This window comes from Neofelis nebulosa, chromosome 6 (genome assembly GCF_028018385.1).
Source record: "Neofelis nebulosa isolate mNeoNeb1 chromosome 6, mNeoNeb1.pri, whole genome shotgun sequence".
In the NCBI taxonomy this organism is placed as follows: domain Eukaryota; kingdom Metazoa; phylum Chordata; class Mammalia; order Carnivora; family Felidae; genus Neofelis; species Neofelis nebulosa.
Window position 1 is genome coordinate 101,416,358 of NC_080787.1, and position 22,459 is coordinate 101,438,816.

At 44.2% G+C, this 22,459-nt stretch overlaps 1 protein-coding gene and 1 long non-coding RNA gene across 2 annotated transcripts in view; both read left to right on the forward strand.

Annotated features, from left to right (window-relative positions):
* The window catches only part of AFG1L (AFG1 like ATPase), a 205,459-nt gene extending 199,492 nt beyond the window's left edge, over positions 1-5,967 (forward strand). Inside the window, exons 13-14 of the mRNA XM_058734885.1 lie at positions 2,203-2,316; positions 4,813-5,967. Coding sequence (XP_058590868.1) covers positions 2,203-2,316; positions 4,813-4,941 — 243 coding nt within the window. The 3' untranslated portion in view covers positions 4,942-5,967. The remainder of the gene's footprint in view (positions 1-2,202; positions 2,317-4,812) is intronic.
* An 8,885-nt stretch (positions 5,968-14,852) lies between these two features.
* Positions 14,853-18,822, forward strand: LOC131513489 (uncharacterized). The gene is made up of 3 exons (XR_009262606.1): positions 14,853-15,481; positions 17,631-17,794; positions 18,321-18,822. It is a non-coding gene; the product is annotated as an uncharacterized LOC131513489 (long non-coding RNA).
* Positions 18,823-22,459: the final 3,637 nt, after the last annotated feature.

Genomic DNA, 22,459 nt, shown 5'->3' on the forward strand with positions numbered 1-22,459 from the left:
CTGTGGAGCCAGCTTGCCTGGGCTGGAATCCTGGTTTATTCTCTGTGCCTCAGTATCCTCATCTGCAAATTGGGGATAATAGGATTTGCCTCAGAAGATTGTTGTTGTTGAGGGCAAAATAAGCTAATCCATGAAGAACATTTAAAACGTTGTTTTGGTTGTTTTGAGGATTAAATGAGCATGTAAGGCAACTCGAATATCATGTGGCATTTGAGGGCAGGAGGAAAGTACCAGAATCCACTAGGAGGGAGAGGTGAGATTTTAATGTTTCATTAATTCATTCATTCAGCAACCTTTCTCATGCTAAGCAGTGCTAAATGCTAGAAATTCAATGACAGGCGAAGCCAGGTCTAGTGCCTGCCTTCATGGAGCTTATAGTCTAGTGTCAGAGAAACATTAATCAGACATCCACAGAGCTAAATGTGAAGTCACCACTGAGGACTGATCTCTTGGAAGGAGAGAGAGGAGTATGGTGCTCTGAGGGTCTGGGGGAGAGAAGGCTGATCTTTGGAGGTGGGGGCTGGGGGTGGACACAGGGAAGGCCTGCTGTGGACCACCTACATCAGAATCCTCTGGGCTACCGAAGGCCCTCATTCCAGAGCCCACCCTGTCCCCAGCCCAGCAAATGAGCCCTAATCCCAGGGCTGTTCATCTGCAGATTCACAAGCTCCTCCACTGCTCCTTACAAATGCTGGAGAAGCGATGGCTAAACTCCAGTGCAGGTTGAAAAGGGGTCACCAGGGGGCATGTTTGCAGCTTGCAGCAAAGGCCCTGTGGTAGGCCTGAGCACAAAGGGCAACCAGCCTGGCTCAGGCACGGTGCTGAGAGGACTCTGCCACAGTGAGTCACCTCAAAATGTGCCACACACTCCAATGGGGCCAGCATACAGATGCTCAGCTAGACAGGAGAGGAAGGAAGCTAGGGGATCCAGTCCGGTCTCTTGTCTCCTGCATCACTTATCCAGACACCCTGCTCTGAAATAATCATGTGGGGTCCAGCATGAAGGGAGTGAGCCTGGAGGTGGCCCTCTGTTTTTAGAGGGCAATGCTTCAAGAAGAAAGTGGCAGAGGGGCATTAGTAGGTGGTTCTTAGAGTAAGAGGATTGATAAACTCTTACTTGTTCATGTTTCAGCTAGGAATAACTTGAGGAAAACATATGCCTCCCCCCCAGTCCTATCTCACTCCCCATTGTTTCACTTCTTAATTAATGGGAAAGAAGATTTCTGTGGCAATATGAAGGAATACCAGAACCACTCTCCTAACGTTTGCTTTAACTGTATATCACACATGTAGGGCTGATATTCTTTTTTTAGAGAATCATTGAAATTCTCTTATTTCAGAAGTTGGGAGCACTAAACAGACATTATTCTAGAACGTATTCATGGAAATTTGTGAAATCAGAGTATTCCTGTCTCAATGATGAAAGAAGTGTCATTTGTGATTAAAAAGAATTTGTAAGAGGAGGTAGGAGACCGTCTGGAGATGGAAAAACTAGTCCCAATGTCAATACATTATTTTAAAGTATTGGTATCGTTGTTTAAATAATGATTTTTTAAAGGATAGCTGTGAATCCTGAAAACAAATTCAGGACTTGTTAAGCATCAAGAAGAGTATGTATTATCTTTAAATTTGTGGACATAGAGTTTATAAAGATATAAAAGCCGTTTCCAATATATGATCACATATGCACAAACACTTACGTAATCAACCAATATTAATGCCAAGCTTAGTCTTTTTGAAGAATGTCTTAGTGTAGGATGCTGATATAAATGTAGGTTCTAGAAATTCAGGGTGTAATTAGAGTAGCAATGCATTGAACTTAGCAGTCACCTCTGCAAGAAGCATCTTTGATGTACACAGAGACGAGCTCCAACCAGCCGGGTGTAAATGTCAACATCAAGGTGTAACCGAAAGACCACTGGACTTCAGATTGGGAGACCTGAGCTGGCATCACGAAAATCTTTGCTTCCTACTTTACAGGATATTACAAGCTGTAAGGAAATATTTAGAAACGTACTATGCAGTTTAAAAATACCACTTTAAAGAAACACAAACTATTAGGAAGAATACAGACGTTCTAAAAGCGAACATCTAAACTCCCTGTAATGACAAACACAATTTTATTTCATGAGAGATTTGCTCTTACTTTCGAGTTGTGACATGTAAGGAGTCATACCATTTCCTCATTCTCCTCTCTTTCAGGTGCGCATAATTTGTTCTGCATCGACTCCTATATCAAGCTTATTTTTGCATCAACATCATGACAGTGAGTTGGAGCATAGCAGAATACTGATGGATGACTTGGGGCTGAGCCAGGTAGGCAATATTAACATAATCTCTTTTTATTATAAAACAGCCTAATTGTTTTGGGTTTTATACGTGGCTACATTTTGAAGACGGAATGAGATACGTATTTAACTATTGACTTGCTGCTTTCTTCTAAAGCCATTATAGCAGACTTTCTCTCAATGTCACTAAAGTAGAGAATAAAATCTTAGGGTGGAAGGAATCTTCATGATCATTTTTTGCATATAACGAAAACGAAGACCAGAGAAGGGGACCAGTGGGCCTGTGATCATCCTGCTGACTAATGGTGGGCAGGCCAGAAGCTGGACACCAGGGCACCTGTGTCTGGTGCTGGGCTCATTCTGCTACACCACGCTGCCTTTTTTTTTTTTTTTTTTTTTTTCCATGTTTTTATTTTTTTGTTTTTGAGACAGAGAGAGACAGAGCATGAGCAGGGGAGGGGCAGAGAGAGAGCGAGACACAGAATCCGAAGCAGACTCCAGGCTCCGAGCTGTCAGCACAGAGCCCGACATGGGGCTTGAACCCATGGACCGTGAGATCATGACCTGAGCCGAAGTCAGACGCCCAACTGACTGAGCCACCCAGGCGCCCCACCATGTTGCCTTTTGTAGATATTCTTCGTGTCTACTGGACTTGTAGAGTGCAAGATACAGTATCCAAGCATGTGGGCTGACTATTCCAGGACCGTAGAGTGCCTGGCGAGACCCTTGGTCTAAAAAGAAGTCCATCTTTCATCTCTCAACACCTATTCCATAAACATGCTATAGAGAACCAGCCAGTGCTGGCTCAGTCCTCCTGGAGCTTAGGGTCTGGTGATTCACCCCAGGTCAACCTAAAGTGATTTTACATTTCCTTATTCTGTATGAACATTACAGGGGATATTTCTCAACAGTTGAAATATTAGTCAAAATTTTAAAGCTATGCATAAACAATAATCTCCAGAATGAGGAGAGCCCATTCTTCTAACCCCAGAGTTGAAAGACCATCTGGAGTGAGGAAACAGTTCCTTATTGACCCAAGTAGAAATTATGCAATCTTAGGAGTTTGGGGAAATGAGGCCTATAACTCGTTAAAAGGTGAACTTCTGGGGCACCTGGTGGCTCAGTCAGTTAAGTGTCTGACTTTGGCTCAGGTCATGATCTCACGGTTCGTGAATTTGAGCCCCACATTGGGCTCTGTGCTGACCGCACAGAGCCTGGAGCCTGCTTTGGATTCTGTGTCTCCATCTTTCTCTGCCCTCGCCCACTCATGCTGTCTCTCTCAAAAAATAAATAAACATTAAGAAAATAAAATTAAAAAATAAATTTTGAATATTTTTTTTAAAAGTGAACTTTCAAAATATGACTGCTTAAACCTATGTGTAAAAATAAATAGCTACTTATAAATCTATATGCTAAGAACTTTCAAAATGGTGGTTTCTTTAAGAACGGTACGTATATCCAAATAATATCTTTTACTGTTTGAAAAAATACACTGGAGGGGCTATATCATCTCAGTTTCTAAAGTTTTTTAAATCATTGGTGCTTCAGCTTTTCTCCCTAGGATCAGGGTTCACATGTAGGGTGAAGTAAGCTGAACATGTGGGGCCAATAATCTATGAAGGAATGAGGGCTTTGGACCACAGGGTCACGCAGTTTTGCAGTAGGTCAGCCAGGAATACGTGGACTAAGGAGTCGAGAAGTTTTCTCTGAAGAAATGTGGTAGAAACCCCTAAGGAAAGACACAATTTCTCTTTCTCACTTGCTGGCCACAAGCCCATGTTGCTATCACCAGTCCCAGGCTGTTTGCTGCCCTCACTGAGGGATCCCCGACTTAACCGTGGTTGGTGGGATCACAAAATGTCCCAGCAGCTCAAGACCAAAGAGCAGCTCTGCCTTCCCAAAGTAGGCTTCCAGGCCACTCTCTAGGCCCACAGGGGACCTCTGTGTCAGCCCATTAGGAAAAGGTTCTGCAGGAGTTTATCCTCAGGGCCTCTGGTTGGGAATGTGGCCCTGCCTGTGACGCTTCAGAGGGACGTGTCAGCCTCTTCCAAACTTGCCAGAACTGCTGTGTTTTGGGCATTACTTCCTTGTGGTGTGCACTTTTGGAGAAAGAATTCTTTTCTGTCTGACGTGTCCTTTCTTCAGATTCTGCAGAAAACTTTCATCATGCAAAAACTTTCTTCATGCAAAAATGTTCATATTTGGATTTTGGGGCATTGTTTCAGCTTTAATTATTCTTCTTATGTTTTCCCTATCATTTTCTCCCTGGTAATTTGTTCTGTCCATTGATTATTGGCTTAAATTAGTGGATTCTCTAGTATCCAGAGAGATTATTATATATGAAAAGAGATTATTATATATGAAAAAAAAGTGTATGAAACATTTTAAAATCTAAATCAAAAAAGGTAAACCTAAAAAGTTGTTTTAACCCTGTACTTAGTTTTGTAAATCTGTATTTGTGGTAGTTTTAATTGGTGCTGGGTTGTTTCCTTTGTTTTGTTTTGTTTTGTGTTTTGGTAACCAGGACTCAGCAGAAGGACTCTCCATGTTTACCGGAGAAGAGGAAATCTTTGCGTTTCAGCGCACGATTTCCCGGCTCACAGAAATGCAGACTGAGCAGTACTGGAATGAAGGGGACAGAGGCAAGAAGTAACCGTGACTTTTTCATGAATAAAACTCAGGACGGATGATTACGGCAGGGAGAACTCTTCATTATGGAACTTGAAGGAATCGTTTTCTCATCGTTAATTATGCACTTTGTCCTCTGGACCATTTTTATCTAAAATTTCTCTCAGAGATGTAGTAGTGGATTCGTAAGTCAAAGCCATTTTTGTAGGTTTACTTTTTGCCTATTTATTTGGCTTTATTTCTGCACCACAAAATTAAAATCATCACTCCTGAAGATTTATGTAGGACCAGACCTTTTGGTTTCGTATTAAGCCACTTGAATGATCCTTGAACACACACACGCACACACACACACACACACACACACACACACACACGGTTAAATGCGGTGTCGTTATGGAAATCTCCGAGCTTTGGCTGCATATTAGCCTCATGATACAAACGCATCTTTTATGAGAGGGGAGAAAAACCCCTATATTTCAATTCAAAGCCAAGAAACTTTCTGATCTTATTATAAACTAAAGAGAATAACATTTTAGAATATGGGCTTATATGTGTGATTTTAGGGGGCCAAGAATGATACTAAATCTCCCAGACCTTCAGGATTCCTCACAACCGAGGGTATGTTTTTTGACCTGCTATCAGGCTTGGCAGAGGCAGGACCAGATCTTCAGTGGACACGAAGTTGCCCGAAAAAAATTGAGGATGACACCATAGAATAAGGAGCGAGGGTGTCAAATTCTAACCCGCAGGCAGATCCCCCAAGTCTGACTGCCAGTAGAGGAACAGATGCCAGGAATAGGGGCCAGCGAGAGGGTGTCAGGAGGGGACAGAGTCCTGGGCACACAAAGTAGCAGAGCGGATTCCAGCTCATCTGACGCCAGCAGGACCCCAGTGGACGGGAGGCTCTGCCCAGCGCTCGGACGCCTTTGCTCTGGCTGCCAAATGCCACTCCCCACTCTCGCCTCTGCTTCTGTGGTGAGATGGACTTAACTGTAAATGGGAAGGAACACTGATGAACCTGCTTAAATAAAATCTGACTTGTCCTTCATCGAGGTCTTTCCTTCCTTCATTCAAGTACAACCTGACTTTGCTATTATCCCAGAAGGGATCTTAGTTGAGGCTGTTAATAGGATCTAATTCCCTCTTCCAGGAAAAAAGAGAAAAGGAAAACTGCGAAATCTATAACATATTGTGAAAATCAAATACTTGGGGGGAGTAGGCACAGTTCAAATGATTACGGTTGTCAACACAAGCCCTTTTGAATCTTTTGAATTTATACGTGAATCTATCCACATGGGTCTATTTTGGACATTAACCTAAGTCAAGCAGATAGATGGATAGGGTACCCAAGTATAGAGAAAAGTTTAAATCAAGGATTCTGAAGTTAACTGTGGGTTTAAAAACATTAAAAGTTTTTTATTTCTGGGGTGCCTGGGTGGCTCAGTCATTTAAGCGTCTGACTTCAGCTCAGGTCACGATCTCATGGTTTGTGAGTTCGAGCCCCACGTCGGAATCTGTGCTGACAGCTCAGAGCCTGGAGCCTGGCTTCGGATTCTGTGTCTCCCTCTCTCTCTGCCTCTCCCCTGCTCGCACTCTGTTTATCTCTCTCAAAAATAAATAAACATTAAAGAAACATTAAACTTTTTTTAAATTGAAGTATAGTCACACAGTGTTGCATTAGTTTCAAGTGTATGTGATTCCACAAGTCCGTACATTATGCTGTGCTCACCACAAGTGTAGTTACCATACAACGCTATTACAGTACCATTGACTATATTCCCTATGTTGTACCTTTTATCCCTGTGACTTATTCATCCCATAACTGGAAGCCTCTCTCTTCCATTTCCCTTCACCCATTCTGCCCATCCCCCCAGCCTCCTCTTCCCTGGAAACCGTCAGTTTGTTCTCTGTACTTGTGGGTTTGTTTCTGCTTTTTGTTTGTTTTGTTTTTTAAATTCCATGTGTGAGTGAAATCGTATGATATTTGCCCTTTTCCGTCTGACTTATTTCACCAGCATAATACCTTCTAGGTCCATCCGTGTTGCTGCAGATGGAAAGATCTCACCCTTCTTTATGGCTAAGTGTAAAAATATCTTCATTGAAGTGAAACAAAAAGAGTTCAAAAACAGGCCAAATAGGTTAAGAGGGACAAAGGTAGGATATAACCACTGTCTGCCAGATTTATTGCTAGATATTTATATTATCTCAGATAAAAAATTTAGCCTAGAGAGTTATATAATCATCCCTGTTGATAGATAAGGAACCAAGGCTTGGGATAGTTAAGTAGCTGGACCTAAGATTCACAACTACAAAACTCACTTGTTGTGCTTTATACCACATCACCTCTATAAAAAAGAGGTTATTTTTAATATTTTTATAAAAACTTCAGTGAATATGAATTTACAACAGAACCATTGCTTTGAACTCTATAAGTATAAAATGTGTAACTTGTTTCTATCAATCTTAGCTTTTTGCTTTTCACATTTCTTTGGCAATTACGCTATACCTTAATAAAAAGACCGTATGAACGGATGGACAGACAGATGGCCAGCCTGACCGATAGAGGAACTGTCTCTGAGGGTGTGGGTGTATGTGAACTAGTCTGTACTCAAATACTATTGTAAAAGTTCAGTTGAGGTAAGGTATTTGGAATTAGAATTCCATTTTTCTATGGAAACAATGAGGTGATGTTAGGGCCCTGGCTCACTGCACAGAAGCCCATGGAATTCTCAGTGTGACTGACCCATAATTTTGGTAATAAAGAACTTTAACTTTTAAATATTGTTTCTATAGGGCAAATTGTAGTTCAGGTTCCACCTGAGTACTTGGATCATGTCCCCACCTCTGTCCCATCCCCTATGCCTCACCTCCTCCAGGGCCTGGCAGTATAGGCCATAGTGAAGGGGCTGTCTGAGCTGGGAGTTGGGGAGAGGAGGGAGTTACATGGTGGCTGGAAATGGCACGTCTGTATCCCCATCTACTCTCCACAGAGTCTGTTTCATAAACAGCCTGCAAGAAAAAGAAACAAGTCTTAAAGAATAGCTGTTACCAAAAAAAAGAAAAAAAAAAAAAAGCTGTTACCAGGAAACAGTATGGTGCTAAAAAAAATTAATGCCAAAATGAGACATGAAAAACAACTTTTAGATTGGAAAGCAGTGTTTCAATTCATGTGTTTTTCTTGCAAATCCTGTCCCTATTACATTCTCAACATTCCAGTCTTTCTCCCTGGGGTTGCATGAAATCTCTCAAAGCAAATGTTCTCTCTCTCTCTCTATTTTTAATGCGTTAAATTGATACTTGAAGATGGAGGTTTGACCTGAGTATTTTTGTGGAACCCTCCCATGACCTTAGAAAGTCAGACCGAGGAAATCTTTATAGTCAGGAAAATACCCAGGGCACCGTCCGCAATGACCACTAATTACCAAACTTAGAAGCAATCAAGTAGAGAAAAAGGGCAACTTTTCTTTAAAAGAGAAAGAAAAATCTGATCATTGCATTTTTCTTGGATTACCTTAGCAGCAGATAGGCTTATTTGCCAACATCAGTAATAATGAAAAGAAAGATGTGGTGGGCCTAGAGAATTTTTAACTTATTTCTGATGTTTATAAAATGTCAAAGACTACAGCACCATTCTAATCCAATTTATGCATTTTCAGTGGGATTTCAGATTTTAGCCATAAGGAATACTTGAATCTTCCTGAAGTAGATTTCTTGTAGCTGCAAGTGTACAAATAACATCATACTTGAATTGCTTGGAATTCTGAAAACAAATTTAAGCTTTTACTTGTAAAATATGTAAGTGGAAGAGCTCATATCCACTTATTTATTTAGCATTATTTAAGAAACACATGGTGCTTACTATATGCTGGGCATGGTTCTAATACTTTATAAATAAATTCTTTTGATCCTTAAGAACAATCCTGTGAGGGGCGCCTGGGTGGCGCAGTCGGTTAAGCGTCCGACTTCAGCAGGTCACGATCTCACGGTCCGTGAGTTTGAGCCCCGCGTCAGGCTCTGGGCTGATGGCTCGGAGCCTGGAGCCTGTTTCCGATTCTGTGTCTCCCTCTCTCTCTGTCCCTCCCCCGTTCATGCTCTGTCTCTCTCTGTCCCAAAAAATAAAATAAACGTTGGGAAAAAAAAAAAAATTTTAAAAAAAGAACAATCCTGTGAGATAGATTACCATTTTACAGACAGGGAGACTGAGGCACAGAAAATGGTAAAACAACACACTGAATTGCTAGGATGTACATTGGAGCCAGTAAAAGTACCCACATACTGATTTATTATCTGTCCTGAAAACAGTCTCCCTGAGTCCGTACTTGAACCTCTACTTGTAGCACCTCGTCTGGGATACAAGCACCTGAGAGATAGGGGTCCTGGGGCCCTGACATTTGGGTTCCTGACTGATAGCCAGAAGTTGTGTGGCAGCAAGTCTGTAACAAGTCATCTTGTGATCTTGTAAATCACCGTCCTCAGATCTACTGACCCGTAAGACATCCCTTGCTGGTAGAAAAAGATTTTCTTTGGAGATTGAGTTTCCACCTTTTTCTTAAGGCAGAATTAAGATTTGTTTTTCTCATTGGCGTAGCAGTTCATTTTCCTGGATCACAAAATTAAAAATAATAGGGGCTCCTGGGTTGGCTCAGTCGGTGAGCGGCTGACCCTTGGTTTCGGCTCAGGTTATAATTTCACGGTTCATAAGTTCGAGCCCCGAGTCAGCCTTCTGCTGACTGTGCGGAACCTGCTTGGGATTCTCTCTCCCTCTGTCTCTGCCCCTTCTGCACGTACTCTGTCTGTCTGTCTCTCTCTCAAATAAACTTTAAAAATAATAAAGTCTGTCTTCTTCATTGAATGTCTGCTGATTCTGTCCAGCTTCGCACTGGAAACTGCCCATCTGTTACCTCAGCAAGGCACTCAGCCCCAGTCAGACATGTCTCCCGACCTGCTGTCTGTGATAACGTCAAAGTCCAGAGGACCTCTGTCTTTCCTGCCTGCCTGGGAAGTCCTCCAGAGGTTTTCCTGAGAGGTTTCCTTTCTCAGGGCTGTACTTTTTGGGTCCCCAAGTGGTTGACTGCTAGTCTCTATGATGTGTCTTCTCTTCTCATCCAAGTATAGTGGGAAGGGTTCAGCATCTGGTTCTGCCAGCTTTTGCTTTGTGACCTTGAACTAGTGCTGTGAACCTCAGTTTTCTCATCAATTCTCATCTGTAAGTGAGAATAGTAATACCCATCTCACAGAGTTTTTCTGAGAATATTTGGCGAAAAGCACTTTGCAAGTGGTAGATGAAAAGCAGTTATTGATACTAATGACTAGAATCACAAAGTAATAATAAATGCCTACTCTGCTTTGCATTTTAGCGCTTGAGGAAACAAAACAGTAGATGACACATCCCAACTCACTAAGGTTTCCAGCTGAAGAGAAAGGAGACACGTTAAAGTGCTAGACCCAAGGGCATGGAATTCTGGCTTAGTGAGATGCTGTGAAGATTGTTAAATTCAAATATATTCTTTCAGGACCTGAGAGCAAATAGATTGCTGTTTGGCGATGATCAAAGATTTCCCAGAAAGAGGGCACCATCTTGTGGTCAGCGGGATGAACTGACAGGAAAAAAAGTCCAAGAATCACACAAACTGCGTATTCCCAGGCCTAGGTCCCACTCCTGGGGAGCCCGATACACTTGGTCAGGTGCGGGGCCTCGGGCCAGTACTTGTTAATGCTCCCATGGGTTCTCGTGTGCAGCCAGGGTTGATCGCTGCCCATCGGGCGCTTGTGCCCATGACCGCACGGCCAGTAACCACACAGAGTTGGGCCTATAGCTGGGTCTTCTGACTCCCACACCTGGGGCACTTCCCAGGGAGCAAAGGCTGCTGCTCAGAGGTCCTGGAGCCCAGGTCACTGGCACAGACATCTCCAGGGCCTCCCTGCTGCCTCCTAGTGCCTGTTCTCTTCCTTCTTGCGCTTCTCATCCTTTCTTAAACTTTCCTGCCTTTCGCCCCCATTCCCACTAACAACAGAATAGCTAACCCAGCATGCTCCCTACATCACAAAGCACTCGCTCCTACCCTGTCATTTCATCCATAGCAGTCTGAGGGAGATCCGAATATTCCTACTTTTTTATGAGGAAATGGAAGCCAGGGGTAACACAGCTGGGAAACATGTCTTCTGGACCCAGATCCTGTGCTCTGTGGCCTTCCCTGCTCCATTAGTAATAAAATAAAAATAACAGCCCCCATTTATTGAGTCATTGTGGACCCTGATGTCTGGGGTAGGAAAGATGTGGGTGTAGGAGCATGTACAAAGGGGCTGTTCCTCACTGTAATGTGTGCGATGGCAAAGAACTGGAATCACAGTGGTTGGCAAGACTTTGAAGTCCCAACTGGCACAATAACTCTGTAAAAGGAGGTATGATCACTACCAGCCTTTTTGTTTAATGAGAAAATGGAGCGTCAAAGAATTTAAGTGGAGGCCACCTAAGGGAGTCTGTCAGTGGGGGAATGGCTAAGGAGGGTGCCCTGAGCTTGCAGGGGGTCCTCTGCAACAGTGAGAAGCAATGAACTGGATTTATGTATGGTATCATGGGCAAGCCCAAACACTGTCCTGCGGGAGCATTAGATTCAGTACCATTAATACGAGTTTGGAAACCCATACATAAAATAACACCCAATATTTTTCTAGGGCATGCAAAATCTAAATGTATTAATGGCAGATAGATTGGAGGGAAAGAATATATACTAGAATGGATGCTTCTGGGGGGGAGGGAAATGACATGGGGTGTGGCAGATGAGAGGGAAAAACAAAAGGGTGGCCTTGCATGGGCAAATGATGTCACTGTGTCATAAACTGAGGAGTATAAGCCACATAATTTGACGCACCAGAGGTCCCTAGAAAGAAGACTGGAAGGTATTTGGAACGAGGGTTTGAAGGGAAGTGAGGGGTGAGAGTGTCCCTTCAGGGTTGATTGCAGCTGTTGGGAAGGTCCAGCCAAGGTTGGGGGTGGGGTGGGGGATGGTTGCTGTGAGTGCTACAGGAGCCAGTGGGCAGGGTCACCAGAATTCTCCATCACTGGGCCTCCAGGGAGATGCAGAGACAACAGACATTTTGGGTAATGGCAATGACTTTGTAGAAAGTCTGTGCAAGGATGGGAAACTGGGATGCTGGTGAGAAACTGGGGAGGCAGGAAAGGCTGTGGTGTTCACACAGCAGAAGAGCTGGGTGGGGGAGGGGATGAAGGAAGGAGGGGACTGACCTTCCTCTACTGCTGCCTTGTGCAAAAAGAAGGCTTGAAGAAGTAAGGAACTTGATAAACTGTTTACTCTTTTTGTTAATGTTTATTTATTTATTTTGAGAGAGAGGAAGAGCGAGAGCAAGCAGGGGAGGGGCAGAGAGAGAGGAAAAGAGAATCCCAAGCAGGCTCCATACTGTCAGTGCAGAACCCAACACCTGAGATCATGACCTCAGCCAAAATCCAGAGTCTGATGCTTAACTGACTAAGCCACCCCGGTGCCTCTGGACGATTGTTTACTCTTAAAATTACTGCAGATTCCAAAAAGCTTTTATTTGTGTGTGTGTGTGTGAGGGGGTATTTATTTAACCATATGAAAAATTAAAATTGAGAAATTAAGTGTTAATTCATTTTAAAAATAATAAGCTCATTACATATTACATGAATAGCATTATAAAAATAACTATATTTTTCAAAACAAAAACAATTTAGTAAGTGGCGTTGCTTAAAATTTTTGCAAACATCTGGCTTAATAGAATATAGTCAGAGTCTCATATCAGCTTATGCACTCCATCTGTTGTGATGTGACACATCATGTAGCTTCTGGAAAATTCAACTGTATACCTGTGAGGGAGTGACAAAGGTAGAGAATGTCTTGGTGGTATTATGAAAAATAGTTTCGATCTCACACTCACTGAGAGAGTCTTTGGACTATACTTTGACAAGGTTGAATTTTATTGCTAAAGGGATAAAGGATTCCTATGAGCTCAGTGGGGCCCAGCAGTTGAGAGCTGGTCTAGGGAGCTGGACTGGGGAGAGGGCACTGGGCATGGAGGTGGGGGGGCAGGTGGGGCTAAGCCCGATGGGGATCTGAATAAAGAGAAGATGGCGGTCAGTCTACCTAATGAAACCTCTCTCTCTCAAGCCAGCCCTAACTTCCTCATCACCAGCTGCAGAGCCCTGGCTTTAGCCTTCAGTATCTCCTGCTGCTCTGAAGCACTTAGTACTTCACCACCCCAGCCCCACCTTTACAGCTCTCTCTTCTCTAGCCGCCATACACCAGTCTTCCAAGCCCACAGTATCTTCTTGCAGTGGTATCATCCCAGGCACTCAGGCAGCTGCAATACTCCATGGATTGGCAAGGACCAGTGATGTCGGAAAAAGAAAAAGAAGTGATAGATGTTAGAATCATGTCGATACATGCTTCAGAAATGGTTCAAATAAGTGTTTGCACAGGACCAGACTCGGTAGGTCATTAATTCTTGGAATGAATAGCAAATCCAATAATCCGAAGGTGGGAGCAGTTTGAGCAAACATGATCCTAAGCCCTCTGGGCCTGTCCTGAGTTCTGCGGTAACTGAATTAGGTTTGGAGTCTCCATGGGCCTCATTATTCGCCCTGTGACTGAGGATATTGGAGACTTACAGAAAGGTAGAGGCTGGCCTTCAGGAGTACAATAGATAGTTGATAGTTCTCATTCCTCTCATTCCTTCTCTAACTCATCAAATTAAGGGCTTCTTATGGTGAGGCACTCTGCCAGATGCCATGTGGGCTATAATGATGTAAATGCTTACAAAATAGTGGTTATTTTGGTAAGAGAATCTATATGTTGACTAAACTGTTTCCCTAAGGAAATCGCTCCAATTTCAATCAAAATAAAACCTAGAATTAGGCAAGGATAAGCCATACTTGAATTTCCCCAAATCTCAGCTAAGACAAAGACTGTCTTCATGTTTTGGGGGACACAGATAATAAACTCAGAAAGTACTTGGGATCCAGATGATTTGGCTTATCACACTTAATTTGATTATCTTCAGCTTGCACCTCCCCTTTGCTTCAGCTCTCCCTCCACAATCCAGACTCCTCCTCTGTCCCCTACCAGAAAGGGATACTCTAATAGACACAAAGATACCTCCAAGAACCGCACCCCCCCCCCAAGGAAGACCAAAAAGAACCCCCTTCCCTAGCCATGGCAGATGTTAGCAGAGCTAATGCATCATCCAGTTTGTCTTTCCTTCCAAGCTTACAGGAGGATCACACCTCCTTTCCCCTAGACTGTTGGGCAAGTCCATGTAACTAGTTCTAAGCAATTGGTTGTGAGCAGAAATGGTGTGCCCTGTTGCTTCCGAGGTGAAGCATCATCAGGTGGTTTGAAGTCTTCGAGATTGCTCTTCTCTTGCCGTGGAAAACATGGAAATATATTAAGACAGTTACACCCAAGACAGAAGTAGCCTGGAGCGCTGAGCCACCACATGGAAACCCATGGTGAATGTTGCATGAGCAAGGAATAAGATTACATTCTGATAAGCCATGGAGATTTTTGGTGGTGTTTAATTTATTGCAGCATAAATGAGCTTATTTTGACTGGGTAGCAGCCATCCCCCAGGCTAGCTCTTTTCATTTTGGTTAATTGTCTGAGGACCTCACGCCTTCCTGAGAATTCACACTAAGGATGGCTTCTCTCTTCAGCTTTATCTCCAGATCCATGTGCTGTGTCCCTGGGAGGATGGAGGTATGACAGCTTATCTCTATATTCTCCCAAACTCCAGCATTCATACATAAGCCATGACTGTCCTTACCAGCCCTACCTCATTCCTTAACTTTAAGTACTTTCCTACTTCGTTTTTGTGTTCACAGTGACAACATTAAGTGGGTAGGTTTAATTAGTGACAACATTAAGTGGATAGGTTTAAATTTGTTCTGTAACTTGAAACCCATGCTCGAGGGGCGCCTGGGTGGCTCAGTCGGTTAAGTGTCCGACTTCGGCTCAGGTCATGATCACGATCGCACGGCTCGTGAGTTCGAGTACGCTGGGCTCTGTGCTGACAGCTCAGAATCTGGAGCCTGTTTCAGATTCTGTGTCTCCGGCTCTCTCTGCCCCTCCCCCGCTTGCACTCTGTGTCTCTCTCTCAAAAATACAAGTAAACATTAAAAAAAATTTAAAAACTAAAACCATCCTCGCTTGCACTCTAGTGACAAGGAATGTTGCTTCGAGTTACTCAACGCTTGGAGTTCAGCCGCCAGTTGCGTCAAACTTTAAGTAGCTGCAAGTTATAAAAACCGTCTGCTCAAGTACAAAGTCAGCACCCAGACAAAACCATCTTCAGAGATGAAACCAACCAAAGACAAAAGGATACCTAAAATCAAAAAGTGCTGGAGCACATGCTTATGCTGACTCCTAAGTAATTCAATGATTTATCGGATGAATCTTCACTCATCCAAGGGCATCGGAATCCAGAGGCAACCTGACGGAAGGGCCAGGTGGGCAAGAAAGAGCACTGGTTAGGAGTCAGGAGTACATTGGAGACCCTGTATTGCATCTAGCCACGCACAACCTTGGGTAAGTCATCTGTGAAATTTTCCTGTAAAGCTCTGACATTTTATAATTTGATTAAATAATGTACAGATATAAGTGGCCAATAAGCACACGAGAAAGTGCTCGGTAACTCGTTAGGGAAATGCAAATCAAAACCACAATCATATATCATGCCACACCAGTAGGATGGCTAGAATCAGAGAGACAGATAATGACAAGTGTTGATCAGGTTGCGGAGAAACTGGAACCCTCCTATGTCACTGGTGAAAGTGTAAAATGGTGCGGCTTTTGAGAACAGTTTGGCAGTTCCACAAAATGTTGAACATAAAGTCACACCAAGGTGAATGAGACAAACTCCCTAGCCAGGATGTGCACATGATCTTCCCGGGACAACACACGGACATAATGTTGTAGATGCCAAGAGGGTAGTTTGCCCAGGTGTCCTGGGAACACTGAGGGGGCTCAAGTCAGTCAAGAAGTTTAGTAAAAGTCAGAGGAAGAACAGAGTGACAGACATCGTGTGCTTAGGAGAGGCGCAAGATGGCAAGACCTATCCCTCCTCTCCAGGAGATTAACCTGATAAGAAGGAAGAATAGGGGGCAGGGTGTGATACATACCATGAGAAATTACTAAGTGCTCTGGATATTCAGAGGAGGGAGATAGAATGACTTGAATGTTATTCTTCTGAGTGTTGAGAGAAATGGGATATCAGTTGGTCCTCCTAGATTTAACAATTCATTTTTAGAACACCAAATTTAGGATGCATAGTGTAAAAACTGCTGCTAGCCATTAAAACATACCCATATTTTGTACCAGTAACCTATCATATTTAAAAAAATGTTTTTTAGTGTTCAAAAAATTTTTTTAGTGTTCATTCATTTTTGAGAGACAGAGCACGAGTCGGGGAGGGGCAGGGAGAGAGAGAAACAGAATCTGAAGCCGGCTCCAGGCTCGGAGCTGTCAGCCCAGAGCCCGATATGGGGCTCAGAACCCACGAACCGTGAGATCACGACCTGAGCCGAAGTCAGACACTTAACCAACGGAGCCACCCAGGTGCCCCGAGTAACCTATCATATGTTTAACCAAATTCTGTAACATGCAGAATGTTAAATTCAATTGCTAAAGAAATATCAGTTGATTTCTGCTGAATAGAGTAATATAGTCTGTAGAATTAAAAATAATTGCTTATGCCTTTGCGGTGCGGACATAATCAGATTTAACGGCACAAAAACAATCCTCTAACCATGATAAGGTAACACTGAGTTTGGGGCAAAGGAGATGCCCAGAGCACAGGTGAGCGACACCCTTGTGTTAGGATGCCTGTGATGCAGCCCACACTCTGAGAAGGAGGGAAGGACAGCTGTGGCGTGGCTGGCAGAGCACTCCTTCTGGGGCGTGCAGGAGGGACACGATGTCAACATCCAAAGCTGTTGTGGCACAAGGCAGACGGTTCCAGGGTGGCCTTCTGATGCCGGCTGAGGGCAGCTCCTTCGCCCCGTCTGGGCTGGTGCGACCAGCTCCCAGAGAAGCCCAGGGCACAGCATCTAATGCGGGGCTGAACGGGAACTGCAGCCTGTGTGTGGATTCTGGGACCTCCTATGCACCTGCCTCAGAAAGAGCTTTCTTCCCTAAAGTTCTGGGCTGTCCCCAGTTTGGGCCACTGAGCTTCAGCGCCATCAGCTCGGCCTCGAGGCCAGAAACTGTGCCCCCCAGGGTTGCATGGGTGGGGAGAGGTTGTGCTCATACCTGTCCTCTCCCTCACAGTCTGCATTTGCCTTGTTTAAGTCCCGGGCAGAGCATAGCTTCTGTTTCCGGCTTCCATTCGTGGTGGAACGGGTCTGGACTGGGACCAAGAGACATCAGCTCAGAGCCTGGCACCGTGCCGGGGCAAAGCACAGTTCTTAATGTCTTTTCCACAGAGGGCCAGCTTGCTGTTTGGAGTCCGACCCTCTAGATAGCCACGTGACCTTGGTGTGTTACCTAAGGTCGCCCTGCCTGCAGGTTCCCGTTGTAAAATGGGTGGGGCAAAGCACACCGACCTTGCAGCCTGTTATGAGGATGAGCACGTGGCAAGGTCAGGCATCTGGTGATCATGGTCATCTATGATTCTCTTCCCGAGAGACGTGCTGGGTCACATACCCACTCTGCTCCATTCTTCGGCCTGACATTTCAGGTCCATCGGAAGGATTTGCGAGGGGACCCCGAGGAAGCTGCCCCTTGAATTCAGAGACCCAGATGATGACTGGAGCGGTCCACTGCAGCTCCCTGACCATCAGCCTTCCTCCTGCCACGCTCGCTGCTGTCTGTCCGAGGCCTGCCTCCAGCCTGGCAGCACAGGTGAGCTGGCGGAGGGCCGGGCTTGAGCCTCCCTCCCCGGACATGATGCCTGCAGGGCAGCGGGACCCACTGGCACCATGATGCCATGGCAAGCAGTCTCAGCCTCTAAGCTGAGGCTTCACCTCTTCAGTGTCAGGCTCCATCGAGAGCTGAGCATGAATGCCCAGAGGCCTTTTCAGAGCAAGGGAAACACGGCCCATTCTGTACACAGATCCTCTGAGGCCTTTGCGCAGATTCTCGAGTGGCCCAGGGACCCCACGTTAAGATGTGTGCAGTGGCCTCTCCTAGTCAGGGAAGGGGCTCAAGTGCCCACCTGCTTTCTGGAAGGCACCAAATTCAGGGTGTCCCGGCCCAGGCACTGATGCCGGAAGTGCCGAGGGTGAGCTGCCCTCCTCTCAGGCAAGCCAGGGCCCCCACGACACACCTCCAAGTGTCTGGCACATTTGGAGAGAGTCTAGCCAAATGCCAACGTTATAATCAGCAGGTTTGAAGCAAAATCTTTCACCTTTTTAACACTGTTTTCCAGCCATGAGCTTTCCAATGGTACAACGAAGCATTGATACGGTTTTCCGGACGATCGGGAAAAGGTAAGTTATTGTATTGCCCCCAGACCCAGTGAGCCACACAACCACCTGTGAAGCCTCATGCAGATTATTGGAGACCACCTCAAGGCTCCTGAGTTTCAGTCTTCTGTGGAGGGGCCTGGAAATCTGCATTTTAAATAAATGCTCTCAGAGAAGCTGATGATTGAGACTGGGAAACAAGGACTTAAGACATTTAACATTTCTAGAGAAATTTGTGGACAAATCAAATACTCGAAGTTACATCCCCGAGGGATTTTAATGTGTCTATCAGTTCTACCACCTTTTTTTCTACAACCTAAGTAAGGTAACTTTGAGAGGTGCATAGAACACAGTGATTTTTTTTTTTTAACTGAAATAAGAGAAATGAAACAGATTAGATTTAAAAAGAAGTTAAACTGGGGCGCCTGGGTGGCTCAGTCAGTTAAGCGTCGACTTCAGTTCAGGTCATGATCTCATGGTTCGTGAGTTCGAGCCCTGGAGCTCTGTGCTGACAGCTCAGAGCCTGGACCCTACTTTGGATTCTGTGTCTCCCTCTCTCTCTGCCCTTCCCCCGTTCATGCTCTGTCTCTCTCTGTCCCAAAAATAAATAAACTTAAAAAAAAAAATAAATAAATACAAATAAGTTAAACTAAAGCTGTCTTATAACCTCATACATCAGATTTCACTGGAGCAATTTCTACTTTCTTATCTTCATCCCTCTCTGTCTCCCTTGCCCCCTTTCTCTTTCTATTTTCCCCCATAAGTGGATTTGGGGTCATCTCAAATGAGACTTTTATTAAACTTACCCTGTAACAAGTATTTTAAGAGGATACGAGTGAAGTCTTTACCCAATATTTATTTATAAGGGTCAGCTGCCCTGACCCTTATATTCGTGTGTGTGTATGTGTGTGTTGGGGTGAGGGGAACAGACAGTTAACAAATGCCCGTAAAAATAAACAAGAAAACATCCAGGTAGGCTTAGTGTTGAGACGAAAGTGGAGAAGGTGCTGTGATGGAGAGTGCCAGGCTTCCCTCGATCAGGTTAGAGAAGCTCTTGAGGAGAGGTAGCATCTGAGTGGAGCCCCAAATGACGTAGGGGACCAACTGTGTGACCTCGAGGGAGGGTGTTCAAGACAGACGGAAGCTGCTGCAAGGACCCTAAGGCAGCACCGTGTTAGGAATGTGGGAGGAACAGAAAGAACATCTGTGAGTCTGCATCTAAAGGACTTTTTTGTTCACCGTGCAAAATTTTTTACTAGAAACCCAATGTACCTGGAACACTGTAGGGAGGGCTACCTTACTGTCCCCTCCCGTGACCTGTGGATTGTTGAGTTTGTCCTTGCGAGTGACATGGTGAGCTCTTCCTCTTCCATCTATACGTTCTCCTGACAGGTTCTTCTTCGTGACATCTCCTAAAGGCCACTCCATCATCTTCTCTCCATCCTTTCCCCTTGTTGCAATGGTACCAAAACCTGTACCACTGAATAGCATGCTACCTCCTCCAGGAAGCCTTTCTCAATCCTTCTAGGGAGAATGAGCCAGAACCAAGGGTCTTTAGCTTCATGCTCCCACAGCCCTTTCTTGCATTTCTCCAGCAGCTTCTACTACGTCGTGCCCTGGATTGTATGCCATCCCTTATTTACACATCTCTCATCCCAGTACATGAAGAAGCCTCAAGAATGAGGTCTAGGCTTTATTCAGCTGAGCCCTGCCCCCACTGGGTTGGTGGGCATCTGCACGTGAGAGGGCTCGCTGTTGGTGGAGCCCCTCATCCCATTAACCCAGGGGCGTGGAGCACCTGAGCTTTGCTCTACCTGTGCTAGATTCTTGGGGGGGACGAGAAGGATAAGGCCCAACCCTTGCTTTTCAGAAGCTTAGAAATCTATATTGGTGGGGGAGGGGCAGGCAAGACTCGCACACTTGAAGTACCATCAGGGGCAGTGGTCTCCAAACTGGGGGGGAGCACACACCCCAGGAGCACTTGACGAGCACTAGGATGCAGGAAGAAAGCATAAGCAGCTCTAGCTTGTTGTATTGCTTACTATCGATTTAGAAATAAATGAAAAATTTAGACATAAAAATTGTTTTACTGATTTTTGCTATCTGGCTTGCCCTTGGCACCTCTCCAGGCCCCTTGTCAGACAGCCACAGTCACATGACTCCCCAGGGAGAGGTTGCAGCTGGAGTGAGGAGGCCTGGACCTCAGTGCCCTCACTTGTCCTTGCTAGTGACGACTCACCTCACACTCCAGTTTAGGTGTTACAAGATGTCATCAACATGGCTACTTCTATAAAGACAAGAGCTTGAGGGGCACCTGGGTGGCTCAGTCGGTTTTGTGTCTGACTTTGGCTCAGGTCATGATCTTGCAGTTCGTGAGTTCGAGCCCGGTGTCAGGCTCTGTGCTGACAGCTCAGGGCCTGGAGCCTGTTTGGATTCTGTGTCTCCCTCTCTCTCTGCCCCTCCCTGCTCGTGCTTGTCTCTCTCTCTCTCTCTCTCTCTCTCTCTCTCAAAATAAACATTAAAAAAAAATTATAAAGACGAGACCTTTAAGTAATAGGAACTTTAGGGGCACCTGGCTGGCTCAGTTGATTAAGCATCTGACTTCCACTCAGTTCATGATCTCATGGTCTGTGAGTTCAAGCCCCGTGTCAGGCTCTATGCTGACAGCTCAGAACCTGAAGCCTGTTTCGGATTCTGTGTCTCCTTCTCTCTCTGCCCTCCCCTGCTCATGCTCTGTCTCTCTCCGTCTCTCTCTCTGAAAAACAAATAAACATTAAAAAAAAAATTTTTTTTAAATAAACAATAGGAACTTTATGATATTTTGCAAATGAAATGGTGGGGAAAAGGAGTTGGCCATGAAAATCTTTTGTACCACAGAGAGGTTCTGGGGTTAAATTAAAAGAATTGCTGGACTTAAAGATGAACTACACACTTTTTCCTTGACAAACGGCCAAATAAGAGAAGAAAACGTAATTGTTCCAACTATGCCTGCCTTTCCTGGGATCAGTGGTTTAGTAATGGGCTACCAATGAGTATGTTTTAATGTGATACCTTCAAGGGATGGGTGATGTTTTTAAATGAGTGTGAGAAAAGAGCAGCCTTCCCATAGCAGTAGCAGCTGTACAAAGAGAGCATTTTGAACATGTCTGGGAATATTGCATCATAATAGGATTTGTGGCCAAAAGTGATGTTAAGTGTCATTAGTAAGAACTCCCACATCTGCACACTTAAAAAACAGTCTTTCAAATTAAGGGTTCATTTGTTTAAAAAAGAAACCCACAAAACACAATACCTTTTGGTGTCAAGAAGGTGGAAAAGAACCTCGTAAGTGGTAGATAGAACTGAAATACTAGTATCATGAATTAGTAAGTGCAGCGATTGATACAATTTTTCTAATTTGAATCTATAAACATTTTCTTCTGCAACAACAGCCTTTAAAACCAAGTATAGAAATAAACCCAGGACTAGGCCTTTGAATCATAAAGTATTACACTACAATTTTAAAAAGGCAATAAAACATTTCCAGTCACGATCTTATTTTAAAGTTGGGAAAAAATTGACATTCAACATCATGTTAGTTTTAGGTGTACAATATAATGATATTTGTATATCCTGTATTGTGAAATGATCACCATAATAAGTCTAGTTGTATCGGTCATCATATATAGATACAAAATTTGTGTGTGTGTGTGTGATGAGAGCTTTTAAGATCTACTACTCTTATCAAACTTCCAAATATGCAACAGTAGCATTAACTATAGTTACTGTTCTGTACATTGTCTCATAACTGGAACTTCGACCTTTTGACCACCTTCACTCATTTCCCGCATCCCCAAAACCCTTGCCTCTGGCAATCACCAGTCTGTTTTCTGTATCTGTGAACTCGGTTTTTTGTATGTTTGCTTGTTTTTAATTCCCACATATAAGTCAGATTGTATGGTATTTGTCTTTGTTTGGCTTATTTCACTTAGCATAATGCCTTGAGATCCAGCCACATTGTTGCAAATGGCAAGATTTCATTCTTTTTGATTGCTGAGTAATACTCCATTGTGTATGTGTGTATATATATACACCATCTATATATACACCATATATAGATATA